Here is a 21,068-nt window from a genome sequence, read left to right as displayed (position 1 = left end):
GCCTACTCAAGTGCCCATTATGGACGAATAAAAAAAAGTTATATAAAGTAAATAGTTTAGTTTTCAAAACATAGCAGGTTGCTGTCGTGTAAACAGTAATTCATAAATGTTTGAGCGAAAGTAAAAATGTCATCTATTAATTCTAATAATCTTGTACCTTGTCCTGTTTGTAATAGTGAATTTTCTAAAGATGTAATAGAATCGCATGTAAATAAATGCATATTCCTGTCTGAATCGCAAAATGATTCCAATTCCAATAATTTTAAGAGGAATTCACCATTTGAATCAGAGTCGAAATCTTCTCCACGACTTAAGCGTGTTAAAATTACTGAGAACAAAAGTTCGTCATCATCAACACAATTTGGGGTATATTTTTCTGGATTATAATTTTTATATGAAATATCTCCTATTTTCATACTGTTTAATCTCTATTACAGAATCATAGTAAACTGAAATATAATGACAATCGCAATGTATTAAATAAAAGCAATGTACCCTTAGCAGAGTTAATGAGACCAATTATTCTTGAAGATATAGTAGGACATAAGGAGTTATTTGGCAATGGATCCTTGTTACAGTCTATGCTTTCCAACAAAAAGATTCCAAACATGATACTATGGGGTCCTCCAGGTTGTGGAAAGGTAAAGTTTATATCAAATCCACCCATATGCTTGAAAGTATGACTTTTCATGCAAGCCCAACTGTGACAAAAAAAAACAAATAATAAACTTCAATAAAAGTATCTATTTCAGACATCAATTGCTAATGTCATTGCTAATATTTGTAAGGAACAGGAGAGTCTTAGATTTGTTAAGTTATCGGCTGTAATGGTTGGCATTAATGATGTAAAAGAAGTTATAAAAGCTGCAAAAAATGAGTTACAATTCAAAAGGCACACTGTATTATTCATGGATGAAATTCACAGGTTTGTTTGTAAGAACTTTACAGAACATTAGCAAAATTTACTCTCAGTCACTAGTTTTTTAATGTTATTAAAACTATTGTAGCGGTTTTGATAATTAAAATAATCTTTCAGATTTAACAAGCTACAACAAGACACATTTTTACCTCATGTTGAAAATGGCACAATTTCATTAGTTGGGGCAACTACAGAGAATCCTTCATTTAGTTTGAACAATGCTTTGCTAAGTCGGTGTAAAGTTATTGTATTGCAAAAACTATCAACAAATGATGTAACTAAGATTTTAGAAAAAGCTATAGCTCAAAATGAAAAAGCTGTGATTGTTGATGATTTGAATGGTGAAGCTGTTAATGATATGGGGGAAGATTTTAGGTGAGTATGGTCTAATTGTAAAAGTTTTAGGCTTTAGTTCATCTGAATCTGTCATACATTGTTGATTAGTAAAAGTAAGGTAGCTCCGTAATAAATAGCTACAAAAATTGGGTATAGCACATAACTAGTGTAATCTAGACTTAATTCGTAATCTGATCTGTAATTTCATGCAATATGCAGGCTATTTTTGCATCAACCAAAACTTCTATGTGGCTGACAAGAACTGAAAGATCTGAAAAGTTTTCATGGTAAATAAATATAATTAAACAGATTATTAAATGTGTGACAAGTAGGAAGTTTGTTCGTCACATTTTTTTAAATAATTATCACTAAATGAATCATTTTAATGATGTAAGAAAATTATTTTTACTAATAATATTGTTAAAAAAATTGAAAGCTTATGAACACACTTGGGGTATGCACCACATATCCAATTGATTGTGTTGAAATTGTCAAACAACTTAAAATTCACAATAAGAATAACATTTATGAAAATTTTGTGCATATCATATTATTATTTTTGTTTATTTTAAGATGTTCAATAGAGAGAAAGTCATTAAAATGGTTGGCTGAAATGAGTGATGGAGATGCAAGGATAGCTCTCGGTGCTTTAGAGCTTACTATAATGTCCCAAGCAGCAAATCAAATTTCTGGGTTAATTAGCTTGCAAAGTTTGAAAGAAGGAATCAAGGTGACTATTTTTCCGATTCTGTTTCAGTTTAGTTTAGATTTTTACACAGCATTATAATATATATGTATTTAATAAAAAAAAATCTGCAATTTGCAGTTGACTTTCAAATGTGACCAGCAGAAATTGCTTATTTAATTACAAGAAGTGTATGTGATTACTTATCTACTAATCTTCTACAGGATCTACTTTACAGTTGATAACCTGCTCGACCCACCATCCATCATTGCATATTAGGAAATTTACTTGTGATGTCACTCTTTCAAATCAAAACAGTTTGTAATTTTTAAAGTGATGGAGCCATAGAGAGTTGAATAAGACATACCAAAATTTAAGATTGGTTTTCAATTGAACGATTCACTCAGTTGGTAAGAGCGCTCGGAATCCGAGAGGCGTGGGTTCGAGTCCCGTAACATTCATAAATTTTGGTTACAAATATAATTTGTACATAGATGTGGATTTTTGTCGCTTTTTGACAAAACAGATCATTGTATTTCGAGCGTGTGGTGAATTTGTACGCGTCGATTGTAACACAATATTATTTTGACAGCGAACACATATTCTATATGATAGTAAGGGAGAAGAGCATTATAACATAATATCAGCCATACAAAAGTCCATTCGTGCCAGCGACGACAATGCAGCCCTGTACTGGACCACACGAGCGCTGCACGCAGGAGAGGATCCCCTGTATATCGCCCGACGATTAATCAGAACATCCTGCGAAGACATAGGTACACTTGCTAGGGTAAAACTTGTTAATATTTATGTGAATCCTGTTCCTCTATGGAGCCACAACCTGAGAGTTGGACAAGATATACCAAAACTTAACCGTGCTTACTCGTCCGGTTAGCACAATTGCAAAGAGTGCTCGAACGGAATCCGAGAAGTCGCGAGTTCGAATCCCGCGACGTTCACAAATTTTATTTGGATCAGGTTAATAAATTAATTAAAAAAAAATTCGCATTTGCAAAAAAATGGGCATCCAAAACTTTTTTGTACAACTTCGGAAATCTTAAATAATAGTACTTATATTATTTTAGAAATTTTATCTGATTTTGCGTGTGCCAAGTATAATTTGCGTGCGACAAGTAAACTTTTCCCACTCAAACAACAGTTTCATTTACGAAAAAACTCAAGAGAATTTTATATGCATTCAATTAATCAGGAACTATTGTCTACATTTTAAAAGTACTGGCAAGTAAAATAAAATGCTCCAAATTTTAAAATTTGAAAGTTATTTAAAAATATTCTATTCTGTTCCCGCGTTTGCTCGCTTGTTTTTAGATATGGTCCAAAAAATAAATAGTTTTTTTGACAGAGATATGCTGTCGTTTTTGTCTTTATAGTTCCAAAAAACAAGCGAAGTGTAGCCGTCTCCGGCTTTCCATGTTTAAAATATTGGCTTCTATAAGAGACCCCGCAAACTGCAGACTTTTGATCGGCCGATAGTTTGGTTGGTTTCTTAATCAGTATGAAGATGTATGAGAGTGTGCATTATAACGATTCGGTATCGGCTGACAAAAAAGTTTGATGGGCTACACGATTGCCTTCAAACTGAACCGTCGGCAAACTATCGGCCGACTGTCAAATCAGTAAGAAGTCGAAAAAAGACCCGCGCTATATAAAAAAACCTTAAAAGAATGTTCAGATGCAAATCTAAAGAAAAAACTGGGAGGAGGTTTGTGAAATAGTTGTTCCTGATTGCAGTACTGTTAGTTCCGAAGATAAATTAAAACAAGGTAAGTACATATATGTTTTTTTTTATTTTAATTACCTAATGTGTAGTTGTCAGTACGAGTAGTGAGCGTAAATTCACGTGATTTATTAGATTATTGGTAAGATAACTTAACCGCCTAACAGACCGATATTTATTTATGAGAAACTTTAGGTATTTCGAATGAAAAGACTCGCGCCGCCACCCGGCCGCAAGGTACGTCGCGGCAGCGATTACTTCTACTTCTGCCGGCAACTATGACTAAATTATTATTAGACTTTATTATATTGGCAACAAAATTGAACCTCCAGGAGAAATAAAGTATGACGACCTGTACTACCGAACATCATTCATATTATTTCTTCCTCGGTTGTTCTCATTTATCATTAAGTTATTCATGGAACAATTGTAGAGGGTATCTGTAAATTTTATTCCGTCTTTTAGAGACCCCGCAAACTGCAGACTTTTGATCGGCCGACAGTTTGGTTGGTTTCTTAATCAGTATTAAGATGTATGAGAGTGCGCAAATTATAACGATTTGTATATGGGCCGACAAAAAAGTTTGATGGGCTACACGATTGCCTTCAAACTGAACCGTCAGCAAACTATCAGCCGACTGTTAAATCAGTACAGCGCTCTTCTAGGCGCGCACACCACCGTATGTTTAGTCGGCCAGACTCATCAATAGCCGATTTAAAACTAATAGCGAATCGTCCCTAAACTGTCGGCCGATAGTTGTCTAGTGTGCGCACTCATCACAGACCCAACTGTTAAGTTGGGCCAGTGTGCGCACTTAACAGCCGAACTCAGCCAAACAATCGGCCGATCGAAAGTCTGCAGTTTGCGGGGTCTCTTATACTTAAATAATTATGAAGGACACAAGAAGCTTTAATAATTCGAACACAAAAACTGATATCCACGTCAATTGGGCGATGAAATATACGCCACTTGTTAACGAGAATGCCGAAAGTACATTCAACCATGTGTCGAGCTATACAAGAGCCCTCTGTCTGTAGTTAAAAATTCGCTTGGTGTAGTTTAAATTTATTTTTGCATAAGGGCGTAATATATGATTTCCGAGCCCAAACGCTTCATCGCCTACAACAGAAAATGGAATAACCTATCCGTCAACATTATTAGGTAAACACCTTCCGGAGGGAATATTCAATCGGTTCTCTAAAAGGCGTTTTCCCATTTCAGATGTTTTAAATATTTCTGAATCAGAAACTGTTCCATATGAACCAACATTTATAAATACAAATTTATAATCAGCATCTGTTCAAGGTATTAAAACGCAAGAAAAAAAATTTTTTGTTGTTAAAATATGATGATCCAGAATATTCTGGTTGTATCATGCGTATAATTTGTGCGACTTTGGAATTCGTCTGCGATTTTTATCCAATCATTTTCTTCTTTGGTTGCCATAAACAAGGGTTGAAGTATGTTCCATATTTGCATGTAGTTTTGGTAATGTCTCGTATCGTCGAAGCACCCATCAGATAATCAAAAGACAATGCATTGAAACTTGCACCAGTAGCCAGATATCTGTAACCAATTAAATTGTTATTCTTTTTCAGGTCGTGATATACAAAATAAATGGGCTAATTTACGAACTTGTTTTCGTAGAGAGCCCAATGCTCAGAAGATTACAAAGTCAGGACAAGCTGCGACAAAGAGGCGTAAATATGTCTACTTCGAACAATTATTACTTCCATGTATGGAAAACCGACCCACAGAAGGTATCTTTGAAGAGGAAGGACAAGATGAAGACGGTGACGAATCTGGCCCTTCTGCTTCCTTATCTATTCGTCGGAAGAAGAAAACGACGAATGTGCCGAAACAAGCGGATTTAGATGAAGCATTATTAAGAGCATTACAGGCTAATGAAACTACCATTGTTGATGAAGACACAAACATTGGCTTGTCTCTTGTCCCTTCACTAAAAAATTTTACCCCAGAAGAAAAACTTTGATGCTAAGATTGGTATACTCAATATTTTTAAGCAGATAAGACTGGCCAGAAGTACTCCGTCTACATTCCAAACAACATCTAACTTCAATGTAATACATCTACCCTTGTCCTCTTTTCTAGTATATAATCGAGTGACTAACACCTTCCCATCACCACATCCACTCCATCCCAGCTTTTAGTTCAGAATACACACACACGTCATGCTATTCCATCACCAGGAAATTACAACGATACAGTTCAATCTTATTATTCTAATTTATCGGATGATTCACAAAAATACGATTTGTAATATTCAATTTTATTTTAATAAAAAATAATTCATAAACATTTTTGGTTTACTTACCTTATCGTAACGCTAAATCTCTCCTCCACAGGTATAGCAAGTCTTAAATTATTATCATCTTTCGCTATTACTAGTCCAATTAAATTGACAAGGTCATTGAAACTGGTTATACTCATTCGATAAAAGGCGAAAAATTTATTTGGATAATCTAGTAATTTGGATTGCATAGTATAAAATTGTCCTTGCAATAATCTGTCACTGTAGATAGGATGCACCCAATATACTCGATTTCTCTTCTTGATCCTCTTCCTCCGTTGTGTAAAAGCAATACCTGCAATAATATATATAAGCAATAATAATACTTTTGGAAAATTGTGTATCTTTCGTTATGCGACCACTCTCATCAATAGCCGATTTAAAACTAATAGCAAATTGTCCCTAAAACTGTCGGCCGATAGTTGTCTAGTGTGCGCACTCATCACAGACCCAACTGTTTAGTCGGGCCAGTGTGCGCACTTAACAGCCAAACTCAATCAAACTATCGGCCGATCGAAAGTCTGCACTTTGCAGGGTCTCTAAGATACGGACTCACTTGAAATCTGTATGGACTATTCCAACAACCGGGCGCAGGCATTTTGCACTCGCTGTATAGTACTTTTGGTGTGGCCTCGTAGTCTAGGACCATACGTAGTGTCATTATAGTTAAATTTAGAGAGTACGAAAGCATCACACAACCTGACACGAAGATTTGTATTTAAATAGTTCCTAATGCGATATAGTACAGTAGAGTTTATGTTTCTCGAATCTAAGATTCTCATCAAATATTATTCCTAGATTACGAACCTCATGAACTCGCTCAATAACTTTATTATTACGGCTTTTTGTGCTGAACGAAATTTATCTATGGTTATGTATTTATAGGTTTACCTTGTTTTGTCAGCATTTTGTAGTTGTAGAAATATAAATATGCATATAAAGTACCTACTGACTAGTGGTATCAGGTAATTCTAAAACTACACACACTTTAATTAAGAACAACAAAATAAATTCAGATTTTACAACGTTATAGTTAGAATGGTGTTCTCATTGCAACCCTTTAGATTTCTTAACTTTAAAATATTGTATTAATTTCAATTCCTCGCTTGTAATTAGTGCAAAATTAAAACTTAGATGTAACTAAAAATAACACCTGCCTACGCCATTTTTGTGGACGGGTTAAACATACATAATTAATTTTATTGCTTTTATATCTAGAAATAAGAATAAAAAAGTTCGGAGTTTGCTTTTATAAGTAGAAAATGGCTAAATTAAATCAATGAAAGAAAATTGACATAGAGGTGACTTGTTAAAAAATACTGACCATCCAGTTAAAAATTAACTTTTACTTTTCCTGTCATTTTTATTAGAAGTTTCTCTTATTAAACCCCAAGTATAATCTCCCACTTAGATTAAGGATTCGTCTCCGCTGCGCTCCAACTAGATACCGCAGGCGTACTCGAGCCAGACTCGAACAATGTGTGTGAACGTTGATGTGCCCACGTGTTCTGATAAACTTTGCTAATAATTGAAACTAAAATTCCGGGTTGCGTAGTAAAATTTTGTTGAAATAATAAATACTAAAAGAAAGACATTGGGATCACATATAATCACAGTAGGTAAGTATTTTGCGTTTTATTAATTTCAATGAAAAATAACACGAAGCGTATATAAGTTGCAAACTTTGAAATATGACATTGAGTGTCAATGCCACGCACACAAGTATTTTTTACAAATTATTAGCCAATACACACTAAAATACAAATTTGCCGTAATAAATAAGCTATTGTCCTTAGGTAGTGCGGTAACTAGTTGGAGCGCAGCGGAGACCAATGATAAGGTCATCATGCTTTCAGTATACTGGCGTTGGTAACGACTCTCAAATTCCTTTATACTTACGTTGATGGAAGCGTTCCTCTTGTTCTTCCGAATAAGCTAACATACTTTAAATTTATCAAAATGAGAATGTAACATATATTCATATTTAAGGTCATTCTACATCTGATGATGGAAAAATTCGTAATCATGTCAGTGATGGCCTAAAAGATTTCAGCTTTAACTTAAGCTTCTGAAAGCTAAAAAAAACTCCTCAAATCATGATTTGGCTTTATTAATTGTTAAAATAAGACCCAATTTAATATGCAATGCTGGCATTAATATAGTTTCAGGATCGATAATTGCTTCCCATTTAGTATTGTATTTTGCTACCTCATAGGCCAATATTTTGTCGGTTCATTTCTACTATCCCACTGGGCAAGATAACAGGAGTCCACTTTGCATTCCAGTCAAAAAACACCACCTTGAAGTCTCCCAATAAGTTTCCACTGGGTTTTTATATATTTGATTGCAGTTAATAGTAATTTAATACTATTTTGAAGACCAAAAATGGTGATTTTTTTTTTTATTTTATATGAGAGGGGGCAAACGGGCAAGAGGCTCACGGGATGGGGAGAGGTGAGGCAACCGCCCATGGACATCCGCAACAACAGGTGTGTCAAGAAATGCAAAGTATGTCCAATCCAAGTATGCCAATACAGGCTGTGGCAGTTAGAGGAGTGATCTCGAATCGAAGGGATACGACAAAGGGAGACTTTTTAGTGGTGAACGCACAAACTTGTGTCTTCTTGGGGTTGAATTGGACTAAATTTTGTCGGCCCCATTCCGAGACTTTGCAAAGCATAGTCTCGATTTCAGACACAAGTTTGATCCGGTTCTCGTCGACGCTATCCCGGGACATGTTGGTACTGCCGGTGTAGGAAGCATACCCCGTGCTGTCGTCTGCATAGCAATGAATATTGCTGATTTGCAGCATATCATTGATATGCAGAAGAAACAGCGTAGGGGATAGCACACAGCCTTGCGGGACACCAGCGTTTATGGGTTTTAAGTCGGAGCATGCACCGTTGATAACAACCTTGATGCTCCGATCAGCCACAAACCTAGTGATCAATTTGCACAACTTCTCAGGAAGCCCATAGGATGGCATTTTCGCTATAAGCGCTTTATGCCACAACCAATCGAAGGCCTTCGCTATGTCCAAGCTCACCCCCAACGCCTCTCCCTTCGACTCAACCCCATGCGCCCATTTATGGATTAGGTATGCAAGAAGATCACCAGCTGAGCGACCCTGGCAACCGTACTGGCAGTCGCTGATCAGCTGGTGCCCCTCTAGGTATCCCAAGAGCTGGCGGTTGATGATGGACTCCATTACTTTGGAGAAAATGGAGGTAATGGCAATGGGGCGGTAGTTGGACGGATCTGAGCGTACACCTTTCTTAGGGATCGGGTGCACTAAAGCCGCCTTCCATAATTTCGGGACTACGCCTGATGAGTAGGAGAGCCGGAAAAGACGGGTAAGGACCGGCGCCAGTTCCGGAGCACATGTCCGCAGCACTATCGGGGGAATGCCATCGGGCCCGCTTGATTTGTGAATGTCCAAGGTGAGAAGCGCCTTAAGCGTGGCACCATGCCGAATTTTTACCTCCGGCATATATGAATCGCACCGCGGAATATGCGGTGGTGGTGCACCTTGGTCATCCAAAGTCGAGTTGGACGCGAAGAGGGAGCCCAGGAGATCAGCTTTCTCTTTCGCGTCATGGGCCAGCGAGTCATCATCCCTGTGCAGTGGCGAAATGGCTGGCTGGCAGAAGAGCCTTGGCGAGCGACCAGAACGCACGAGTTCCCGAGGGAAGGCGTGCAAGTCTCTCGCCAATTCTGCCAATGTGCTTCGACTTCGCGTCAGCAATAACTCTTTTGAAGGACCTGGAGGCATGATTGAAGTGTTTTTTAAGTTCGCTGGAATTCACATCCTTAGATACCACCGCATTGACCCAAGCCTGATAGCACTCCTGCTTTCGGCGAGAGGCCATTTTGCAGGAGCGGTCAACGCCACATGCCACACGCGGCGACAGCCTAAGAGCGGGGCCGTGTTGGGCGCGTGATCGGCACGGTGCTCCGGATCAGGCAGTGGTCCGACGATCGCAGAGGAGGGTCAACGGAAACTAGGTAGCCGTCCGGATGTGAGGTCAACAGAAGGTCCAACAGTGAAGGTGTATGATCTTGCACACCTGGGATTCGCGTTGGCGCAATAACCAGTTGCGTCAGACCATATGCTAAGGCGAAGTCATGAACAGATCTCCCTGCATGATCGGTGGTACGTGAGCCTAGCCATTCGGCGTGGTGGGCGTTAAAATCGCCGAGAAACACGATCTCTGCAGTGGGGATCTGCTCCAACGGAAGCACGGAATCTGTAGCCATTTGGATGTGTTCGAGGAGCCGGTCAGTCTCTGCGTTACCGCTATGGGACCTATACAGGCATGCGTAGATTCGCGGATGGTCATCGCAGTGTACACGCAGCCAGATGATGGATAGGTCCTGTCCTTCAAGAAAACTCAGGCGTCGAGAACAGACATCCTCCCTGACGTAAACGCACACGCCAGCCCGTGGTATAAAGGAGTGTTCCAAATTATACCCCGGATAGGAAAGGTAAGATGAATCAGCCAGGGAGGATATCTGTGTCTCGGTTAAAAAGAGCAGGGCTGGCTTCGCCGTCTCCAGGTAAAAGTGGACGGCATTTAAATTTGAACGAAGCCCCCTGATGTTGCAAAAGTCCACAGCTAGTGTGGAGGAGGGTGGTTTGAGCCTCCTGCTCTGTTTGCCCCGAGTCAGCGCAGATTTGCCCCCTCCAGAATACGCGGGGCAGCCTGGGCAACCTCTGTTAGGTACAGGCCCTAATTGTGGACGCCCAGGGACGGATTCTCCAGGGCTGCATAGCCTGGTACCGTCCTGGAGTAGTCTCGTTTTAGTCTGTGCTGCCATTTGTATTTGGGAGGGGGGGTGTAGGCCTTCGGATACCCCACTCACCGGACGAAACACAGTGGCATAGCCGCTATTTCACGCCGGTTTCGAGTGGGGGAGTGGTATTTCTCCGGGGGTGCCGGCCCAATTCGGTGGCACAATATCGGTAGTGTAATGGCACTACCACTCCAAAATCGCTCTAAGTTCTTAAAAAGCAAATATTATCGATGTGTAACCACATTTTTTTATATATGTGCGTATATCAGGATATACTAAAACTCATGGGCAAAAATTTTATGTGTTTTTGTTGACCGGTGATAATTTCTATTTTGCGAGGCTTATTTAATAAATGTTTATCGCTAGAAACCTTAATGCTCTTGTGTCTTCTGGTGTTAACCAGAGAGGACACAAGCTGGGTAAAAATAAAAATATAATAATAAAATTACAAACTAAGGACGAAGGGTAGGTGATGGAAATACAACAAGGGACACCTTTATCTGGCCGTCCTTTCTTATTGTGTAAATAAGGCTTCTACCAATATTATATATCTCCAACATCAGAGAAACTTCGATGGGACTAAGTACACCTCCTTGGAAAAAATGCGTCTACTTTCTGTAGATATTTGTAAAATCATATCCAAAGAATTTGATTAATTATTGTACAGGATTAGGAGACCCGAATGCAGTCGTGGAGGCTGTAGCATGCCTACAAGGCTGCCAACACATAGGAATGCCCGAGTGCGATGTGTTATTGGCACAGTGCGCCGTGAGATTGGCTCGCGCACCTAAAAGCACCGAAGTATACCACGCTATGAAGAACGTCCAACGCACATTGAACAACTCAAGAGGACCGCTTCCATCTGTACCCTTGCATTTATGTAATGCTCCCACCAAACTAATGAAGGAACTAGGTGAGTCATCCAATTATACTTCTTCAAATTGGTATGAGAGGTAGGTACTGTTCTTGAAATATTTTCTGGGTAGTAGGAATTGAGCAACGTAATAATATGCAAATACGTTAAAAACATTCCAATATTAGTTAATCAACAACCATTCACAATACCAAGGTTCGTGAAATGCACAGCCTCACTTTAGTTGGAGTAAACTTCAAACTATACAGAGTGTAATCGTTATACTGACTATATACTATATATATACGTTATAGTGACTAGTCGAACCGTAACTATTACAGATATTAAACAATTAAAATAATATCTAAAGTACGTTACCTTATTAGTATAATGAAATCAATAACTTTTTTTAAATTAAACGAGAAGTATCCAAAAGGAGAATGGGACTTTTGGGCCTGATGTTAACAAGTTGAAATATAGGTACTTTTAAAAAAAAGAGTATATTTTTCTGATGTAAAATACAAAAAACTAGCTCATTTTGCAATCGATAAAAATTTAATAAAGAAAATCGATTAAAATAACATTAAGATGAAGTTGTATGTATCCAGTAATAATCAGCTGTCAACATATTATAGTTAAGACATAACCTCATTTTTATATCTTCGATTACTCAGCTTCTAGATTGACAAATCTTGCTAAATTTTCAATTATGGGTGTTTTAAATGGTGCCCTGGTGTATCATCTGGGCCCCGGATCGTCCCAAAAATCTAGCATCCTTTTCAAATTGCTACAGGCATCCAGAACCAATGCTGGAGAATTTGTGACCGCTGTTCCGCCACACTCCCTCAATATATAAGCACGTGTTCTGGCGTTTCCTCTGCCTCCTTGCATCCTCTACATAAGGGGCTCTGTTACACCTATGGTAGATAGATGATTGTTTAAGGGGCTATGACAGTCTGATCAGTTTGCGGGCAAACTTAACTGCCCCACATCATATCAGTTGTCATACTCAACTAAATAAAAAATATATATCTACAACAAAGGGGATCGACATTTCGTTATAATAATGATATTTGCAGGCTAACTAAATAACTAGCTAGATACTTACTTCCCCTTCGAAATTATGAGCAAGTAAAACAGACTAAAAGTAATATACTTACCTAGTACCCATAGTAGCAGTAATCAAGAAAATTGTCAGTCTCAGATAAAGGTGTTGACGTTATAAGAGGGGATCTAGTTATTTTGAGTTAACATTGTTTTTCTTAAATGGATAAATAATACCCCAACTATAGTTGTCCTTTTATATTATGAAAGTATAGAAATCATCCATACATTATAATTGACATTAGCATTATATTACTTCTATTTTAAAGTTATATCTACCCACCTTTTTTGTTTCAGGATATGGCAAAGGATATAATACACAGCATAAGAATGAATCTGGTTTGACATATATGCCACAGGGTTTAGAAAACACAAATTTTTTCAATGTTCATGATAATGGTGATTGATAAAAATTCATTTATATCATTTATGTTAACAAAATAAAAAACAAAAATATCTGTGTAATTTTTTTATTCGCATAATCTCATTTCACAATTTTTAATGACACGGTATAAATTGTCTATTTACAACAAGTAGATTTTGTAACACAAATGTATCTATCTACACATTGTACCCCGCTTCTATAGATACTACAAACACAGATAAACTTAGTTGATATTATATTTATTACTAAAGTAACCTATTTTACTGATTTACAACATACATGTTGCACATTGTGCAAAATTTGCTTTCTTTCCGACTTAAAATATTAAGTCCATACTGACAAGACAAAATGACAGCTGAATGTGATTTAAAGAAAACACACTACATATTTACTAACATTAATTATACTAAATCAGATTTATTAATATTTACAGACAAGAAAGTTGTTACCCATTCCTCATTCACACATACAAATTTTAACTAAACATACACACATGCTGAATCAGTTAATTGCCATTTCAAATTGATTGATACTGAACAAATGAATAGCAATCATTTTGTACAAATTCTATGAATACTAAAGGAAACTAATTTTCAAGATAATTTAGAATCAGACTTCTGATTTGTATCCTACCTTAACTAGATTTTATAATTGTAATGCACTAACATGTATGTGTTTGACATTCAAATGATTTTAGTTGTCATAAATTCATAAAACAATAAATAATTTGTAAATGAAAACCTAACACAAAGTCTGTCACAGTATTGAAATATAAAACAAAATACAAAAAATAGCTAACGCTAAAAGAATTATTAGAATATATAATCCGGCCCGGCCATATCTATAGCCCAACGGAATTTATCACGCTGTGTCTTATTGTATATCTTTTCAATCGGGACCCCATGTTTTTTGCACCTATAATAAAAGAAAACAAATATATAGTAAGAGTTAACATGTGTATCATAGTGTTAGTATATAGTTAAAATGCTTACCATGATACTGAAATACGAGGATCGAGGTAGTTAAGTTTGGAAGTGCCAAGGGCAATAGTTTTATTTTCATCTCTATCAGTTTCTTGCAGTTCTAACTTCTTCAATTGATCTCTAAGACGGTCCAATGCCTTTTTCTTCTTGTCACAGGCAAGTTTTTCCTTCACCGAACCTCGTTTTGCATCTTTAGTCGCTTGCCTTACATCTTCTTCAGCTTCATCAACTTGATCTCTTTTAGCTTGTATCTTTTCTTTCAAGGCTTCCATTGACTTAGAGTGACCTAAAAAGTTATTAATGAAATTATTTTTAATAACAATACAAGTGTAAATGGTCTTTTTAGTTGAATAATAACACTTTATAATTATTTCAAATTTAAATGGTAGAGTAAATTAATATAAAAAAATCTTACCCTTTGGCACTGCACGTTGATGGTTACAGAGTATAGCAACAGCTCTATTTGCTCTATTGTATGCAAGAATCTTCTCGGGAACAGAAGCATCAGGATCAGTTAACTCCTCTAACTGCCTTTGCAATGTAATAGATGCATTGTATGTACGGAAAACCTTAGCAGTGAGTCCAGGCATCAAATCTTTCAGGTGTTCATTCAAAGTTTGTGTGTTCAGCCTATCAAAAAGATCATCACTATCTTTTTTATTTTCCATAAATAATTCAAGATTCTTAAAAACTCTTTTCTCTACTGGAACCTCATTGTAGTATCTAATTGAATCTTTACCCAAGAAATCAAATACAACAACAAACTCCTTGCCATCTTTCTCTTTGTGCAGCTCAATGTGCTCTACTCTAAGGGAACAACAACCTACTGTGTCAGCTTGATCATCATCTTTCTCATTTCCTGCTCTTAAGGCCAAACGATCAATAAAATACAAAGCCACTGCACGCTGTCTAACTCTCATTTCTTTGGCCTTCCAATCAAGTCTATACTGATCTCTTATTTTATCTATACACTTATGTAGTTTTCTAGCGGTTTCATATTTCTGCCAATCTTTTTCACCTTTCAATTTTGAACTTGGATTTAACATAACATATTTAGCTTGACTCTGTACATTTTCGGTCCATGACGCCAACCAAGTGACAGTGTTGTCATGTTTTACTTCCTTCCATTTATGACCTGATGGAGGTTTAGGTATCTTGCTGTCTTTTGAACAATTAATCAAAACATCCTCTGGCATAACACGTTTTTTTAACATACCCATTTTTGGATGCTCACCTCGCCCCCTGAACAAACCAGGAGGTTCAATTCTGAAATTACCAATTTTTTCTTTGTGTCCATCAATAATACAAAAACCAAACTCCTTTTGTATTTCTTCATTTTTGGCCTTGAGTGCAGCTTTCTCTTCTTTTGTACGATTCTTATTCTTTTCTGATAACATCTGAAAGTAGGCTTGCATCTCTTTGAAGTCACATTTAGACAGATCTTTAATGAGTTTGGCTTCTTCCGATGTCATAACTTTTTTCCAATCGTGAAAGAAATTATTATTAAATGTTGCTTTGGTCGTGTAATCGTGATCCAACATGCGAGCATAGAAACCGGCTACTTCCTCTGCTTCTTCGGAGAGCCTTATTTCTTTTCCGTCATATCGGAATTTTACGTTACTTGGTAATGGTTCATAAGGAGGTGCAAACAATGGCCCTTTGTGTTCCAAGAACTGCCATTTAGTTCCATCATCTTTCTTCTTTTCTTCCCACCTAAATATGAAAAATGTTTTTAAAAGATTTAACAAATTAGTAAATAACAATAAATGAAAGTGGCAAGTACTTTTTACGCGGTATTCGTAAATATTTAATAAAAACAGTGTTCAGAGAACTTTGCCTAAGTATTGATTTAACATCAAAAAATCTTAATCGCACAGAAATAAATAACATATTTCGATACCATCTAATAACCTCAAACACATTACAGATGTCATGGACAAATGACAGGATACCGAAAATTATGTCTTGGCATAGTGACACTGACATTTCGCTGTCACTGTAAAGATTGAGTCATGAATGATGAAAGAATGAAGTCTGTAAAACTACAGCGCCATCTATTGTTACACAACTACATTATTAGGATTATGTCTCTTTTTAACACAAGAAATTGTATTTCGAGGATTGACATACTGATACAATATTAAGGGAATATAAGAATCACCCACTATTTGTATTTGGTACACGCCAACGCCAGGCCAAGTAAACGGAACTCATTTAAGTCATCCATCCCCAATCGAATTTTAAAAAGGGAAACACAATATTTCGGTTTTATTATTCCTGGTCTGCACAGAGATATTTTTCTAATTTAAGAATATATTGTATTGATATACAAAACTAGTATGTGATTATTTAAGTTCTAATTATTAATATTTTACTGTATGAGTGAAATTTGAGGACAATCCAGCTAGTCACCTGATCAAGTGATCACCACCAAAGCCTTAGAACATCATCAGTAAATGGAACTAGAAACTATGAAGAACAACTTTAAAATAAACTTTACCATTTCCAAACTTCCTGTTCCTCCTCCTCTCCTTTTTTCTTTCTCTTTACTGGACTGCTACTTTCTTCAGTTTTTATACTTTTTCTCTTCTCTGGTTTCTTTTTCTTCTTTTTGGGAATTTCTTCTTCCTCTTCATCCTCACTGTTATAACTAGGCTCTATCAATAAAATAATTAATATTAATATAGTGTCAAATTGAAGTTGAGAGTATAATTTTGTAACTTATTATAGACAACCAATAAAAACAGGCCAGTTTTCATACTTTACTGTGTGTGACAAGCTACATCTTACACTCGCGATTTGTATGTCACTTGTGTTAGTGTGTGTTCATTGCTCAAAATAGATGTTAACTCTAAATCTCAATTTTTTTCAATGTTTTTACAGTGGTCAAAGTCTATTTAGACATGCTGTATAAGCAGCAGAATGATGTCTGCATCTACTGTGATGATATATGCCTATATGTAATTCAGACCTTTTATTAATATTCATGTGAAATTCAAATAAAATCTATTTATAGATTTTATCACCACTTTCCTGTATTTGGTGTTTATCAGCAAGTATTATTTTACAAACTATTCAATGTAAGTTTTACTTTTTTACAGTTTTATTATATTTACCTCTTTTAATCTTTTTCTTTGATTTTTTTCTCTGCAGTAGAGGAATATCTTCTTGACTCTCGCTGGCTGCACGCTTATGGGCAGTCTTACGATCCGCCTATTAAATAAAACATTAACATGGTTATCTTGACAAACTAGAATATTATCACTAATAATGTTGCTTTTTTAAGTCACAATTATACTGTAATCAATACACAGCAAACCTTTACAATACCAACACATTAATAGTATAGATGCTGTAATTAATAAAAAATAATAAACTATAACAAACCAGACTCATTTCTTGTTCATCACTTTCTTCTGGTGCCATTTCAAGCATGGGTTCATCCTTGAATTGAGAAAGAGAATAGTCACATGACGAGACTGTTGTATTGCCACCCATAAATCCATCTTCACTTTCTTCTTTTATTTCTTGTTTCAGGTTGTTTGTAGTCACCTATAATATTCAATAGTTCAAAATACATGTGCACTTCTTATTAAACAAAATCATTAAACTGTGTCTTTCAAACAACTTATGTCTTCTAAGGGATCTAGAGAAAATACAAGCACTCGAAAGTGATGAAAAATGGAACACACTCTTTTATTTCTAAGAGTGATAAAAAACAAGTACATTAATACTAAGTAATAAAATTAATATGCATTCATTAATACTTAAATGTGTCAAAAAATACTAACAATTTCCTTATACTCTTCAGGCTCCAATTTAATTTTTTCCTGTTTTTCACTGCTACTGCTCTTCTCTTTATGTTTACTGAAAAAAAAAAAGAATTATAATTTTATCATAATATTATAATCATATTCTTTCTTCAATGGCCTAATAATTAAAGGTAAAAAAGTATCATGTCCATAAAAAAATCATGTAGAAATGTCAAATGTGTAAGTGAAGTAACCAAAATGGCAGTAAATTATTGACAGATTTTCATGTGCTATTACTAGATATAAAAGATTTTAGTAAAGAAATTATGGGTATTATTTAACTGTTTCAGTAAACAATTATTTGCAATAGAGAAATACATATTAATATACATTATTGCATATTGTTGGATGGCTTGTGTTATTAAATACCAAAACTGGTTTACCATATGCTAGTTAAGTTAAACTTTATTAAATAATATTATTGTAGCTACAAATATGAATGTTTAGGCACAGAATAAAGAGTCGTAGCACAGAAAGTAATAGCTACTTTAGCTGTCCAATTATAGGATTTAATTTAGTCTTATTCCACTTGCAGAATATTGAGTTTCAAAATAAATTTGTATATTATGTATGCATATAATTAAGGGTGGATAAATGGAACATTGATATATTCAATAAAGCATTGCTCTTTGTATTTCATAAATAAAATATTTATTTATAAAAATCCAGAATCACGCAACTACACTTTTACTAATATTTGTGTCAAGAAACATAAACAGTAGGCATTCACTTTCTCAAAAATGATTCCTTTAGAATTATTTTAGATGTCACTTCTAACATTGCCACCACTGCTTCGGAAACAAAGGCGAGAAGAGTGGACTCTCACCAGGTTTACCTATTTTTGTAATCATAACTGAATCTTACAGATTCAGTTGCAGCAGCACTGTAATATAAATTGCAACAAAAATGTCTCTAGTAATAAGTTACAAAGGACAATATAACAATGACTAGGTACCTGTGCTTTTCTTTATCCTTGGAACTAGAGTTATCACTTCTGTGTTTGTCTTTCTCTTTACGGTGCTTATCATTCTCTCTGTCTTTATCCCTTGATTTATGTTCCTTGTCTTTAGATGAAGATGAATGTTTTTTGTCTCCATCACTTGACCTATGTTTGTCTCGATCGCTCCTATGCCTATCTTTATCACTTCTATGCCTATCTTTATCACTCCTATGCCTATCTTTATCCTTGTTGTCTTTCTCCTTTTCTGATCTATCTTTATTTTTATCATGCTCTTTCTCACGTTCCTTATCCTTGCTAGAAGATTTATGGGAACTGCTATGGTTTTTGCTTGAATGCTTCTCTTTGTCTCTGGAAAGAATAAAGTTTTATAGATTGCATTTAATATAAAACAATTAGGTTGTAGCTCGTACTTATTTTCTTGAGAACTATATACCTTATTACCTACTCGGTAAATATACATACAAATATAAAGGACTGTTGCGTGGGGATTATTCTAGAAAATTATGGGTACCTGCTTGAACTGCTATGTTTGGAAGAGCTTTTATGGTCGCGTTCTTTATCACGGTGCTTATCCTTGCTTGAAGATTTGTGGCTACTTTTGTGCTTTTCAGAACTACTATAGCCATTATGCATTCCATTCACGTGTTCAGATTTATTCCCATTTACCTTTCTCTGAAAATAAATATCTTATCACAATCAATGTACTAAATGCCAAACCTTAACAAGTTCCTTGTATAGAAGGCGAAAATTTTGGATTCAATTAAATCTAGTCAAATTTAAATAGAAACCCAGAAAAGCTTGGCTTGTATTCAATTGAAAGAAGTATTACAGTCGCCATATTGGGACTTAGAAAATTTTTCAATGTGGAACAATGATAAATGAATGTTATTACAATTCTCTCGCAAACATTAATTTTCCAATGATATACAACCAGAAAACAAAAATGGATATAATTTGATAACTTACGGAGTCACAATCATTATCACTTGTGGGATTTTCGACACTCATTTTGTCTACGTGCAAGCAACGTCTACAATAAAATCACATGAAGCCGGCACGGCGTACGGATCGCGAGTGACCAAAGATTAGGTACACAAATAAAACGCAATAGCAAGAGGCTTAGATGAAAAATGATACTATGATAATGTTACGACTAGTAAGCAGGAGAGACAGACACACTTTCAAAGAAGTAAATGTTATCAATTATTATGAACACAAATATAATCTGACAGTAATTATATTTTAATAGGAGCCGATGTTGTTGAAGTATATAAAAATACAATGAAAAACATGTGCGTCGCGGGGCGCCCGACAGAAGCGGTAAGTTAAACTAATCTAAGTTGAACTATTTATTGAAATTGTTAAACTTGAGAAACTAAAATATTAAACTTAAAATATATTTTATTCTTAGTAACAATTATCTAATATGTACATTAGAATTTTGTGTATGTACATTATTAGTTCCATTATATAATCCTATAAAAGTTATAAGTGGTTAGAATGAGAGAGAAGGAGCCTGCCTACCGCTGCCGAAATCGCGAGAGAAAGGGAAGACAGACAGACTGGCGCCGTAACGCGTTATGAAGAATCCCTCCTCATCTCCAATAAGAAGTTATCGCTTCAAAAAGCCATACGAAAAGTGTCGGCAGTCCAAGAAGTGTAACTCATACACGAGAGAAATATAATTATTAAGGCTTCATAAGGCGCACTGCGCATTTTTCGGATTTTGAATGTATCATATTATCTTAAAGTATATGTTTGTATACTGGAAAGGAACGTTACCTTTTTTAACAAAAACAATAAATGCAATAATGATTGCTTTTTACAACAAAAAATATGTTGAAGTACAGGTGTACTGTGTTCATTTCTCTCGGGCTGAGGCCTTACGTAAGATCTTAGCAAACAAGTACAAAATGAGGAATCATAGTAAAAAAATGATGATGATGCGACAGCATATTAAGTTAAAATAAAATGTACACAATGTTATTTTGAATATTATGCCACCCGGGGTTGTTGTATGTTCTTTGGGGAAGTTAGAAATCCAAGATGGCCGCCGCACAAATTTATTATTTCAACAATAATATGTATATCGTATCCGAGGTTCTCGAGGGAGCACAGAACGAGTTTGGGAATACACGAAGCGCCTCCAAGATGAACACACTCCTCAAGGCAACTTTGAGCATATTA

General features: G+C 35.8%; 2 protein-coding genes across 3 annotated transcripts; one reads left to right on the top strand and one right to left on the bottom strand.

The window, feature by feature from the left end:
- The first annotated feature begins 8 nt into the window (after positions 1-8).
- Positions 9-13,194, top strand: LOC126969047 (ATPase WRNIP1-like). The gene is made up of 8 exons (XM_050814337.1): positions 9-366; positions 438-641; positions 753-925; positions 1,037-1,294; positions 1,829-1,985; positions 2,533-2,716; positions 11,451-11,696; positions 13,038-13,194. The coding sequence occupies exons 1-8, from the start codon at positions 127-129 to the stop codon at positions 13,145-13,147; spliced, it is 1,572 nt and encodes a 523-aa protein (XP_050670294.1). The 5' UTR covers positions 9-126; the 3' UTR covers positions 13,148-13,194.
- LOC126969040 (DNA topoisomerase 1) lies at positions 13,195-19,968 on the bottom strand. 2 transcript variants are annotated; one of them, XM_050814322.1, is made up of 10 exons: positions 19,848-19,968; positions 19,393-19,553; positions 18,876-19,229; positions 17,900-17,975; positions 17,496-17,660; positions 17,225-17,321; positions 16,609-16,765; positions 14,524-15,821; positions 14,118-14,394; positions 13,195-14,040 (listed from the first exon to the last, which is right to left on the bottom strand). In XM_050814322.1, exons 1-10 carry the CDS (start codon positions 19,887-19,889, stop codon positions 13,938-13,940), a joined length of 2,730 nt encoding a protein of 909 aa, XP_050670279.1. In that variant the 5' UTR covers positions 19,890-19,968; the 3' UTR covers positions 13,195-13,937. The 2 variants fall into 2 exon arrangements, with proteins under 2 accessions (XP_050670279.1, XP_050670280.1); XM_050814323.1 differs by lacking the exons at positions 16,609-16,765; positions 17,225-17,321; positions 17,496-17,660; ... (2 more) ...; positions 19,393-19,553; positions 19,848-19,968 and adding an exon at positions 15,892-16,055.
- Positions 19,969-21,068: the final 1,100 nt, after the last annotated feature.

The sequence above is a fragment of the Leptidea sinapis genome, chromosome 17, assembly GCF_905404315.1.
Source record: "Leptidea sinapis chromosome 17, ilLepSina1.1, whole genome shotgun sequence".
Classification (NCBI taxonomy): domain Eukaryota; kingdom Metazoa; phylum Arthropoda; class Insecta; order Lepidoptera; family Pieridae; genus Leptidea; species Leptidea sinapis.
Note: the sequence above shows the minus strand (reverse complement) of the source record. Positions and strands in the feature narration are given on the sequence as shown.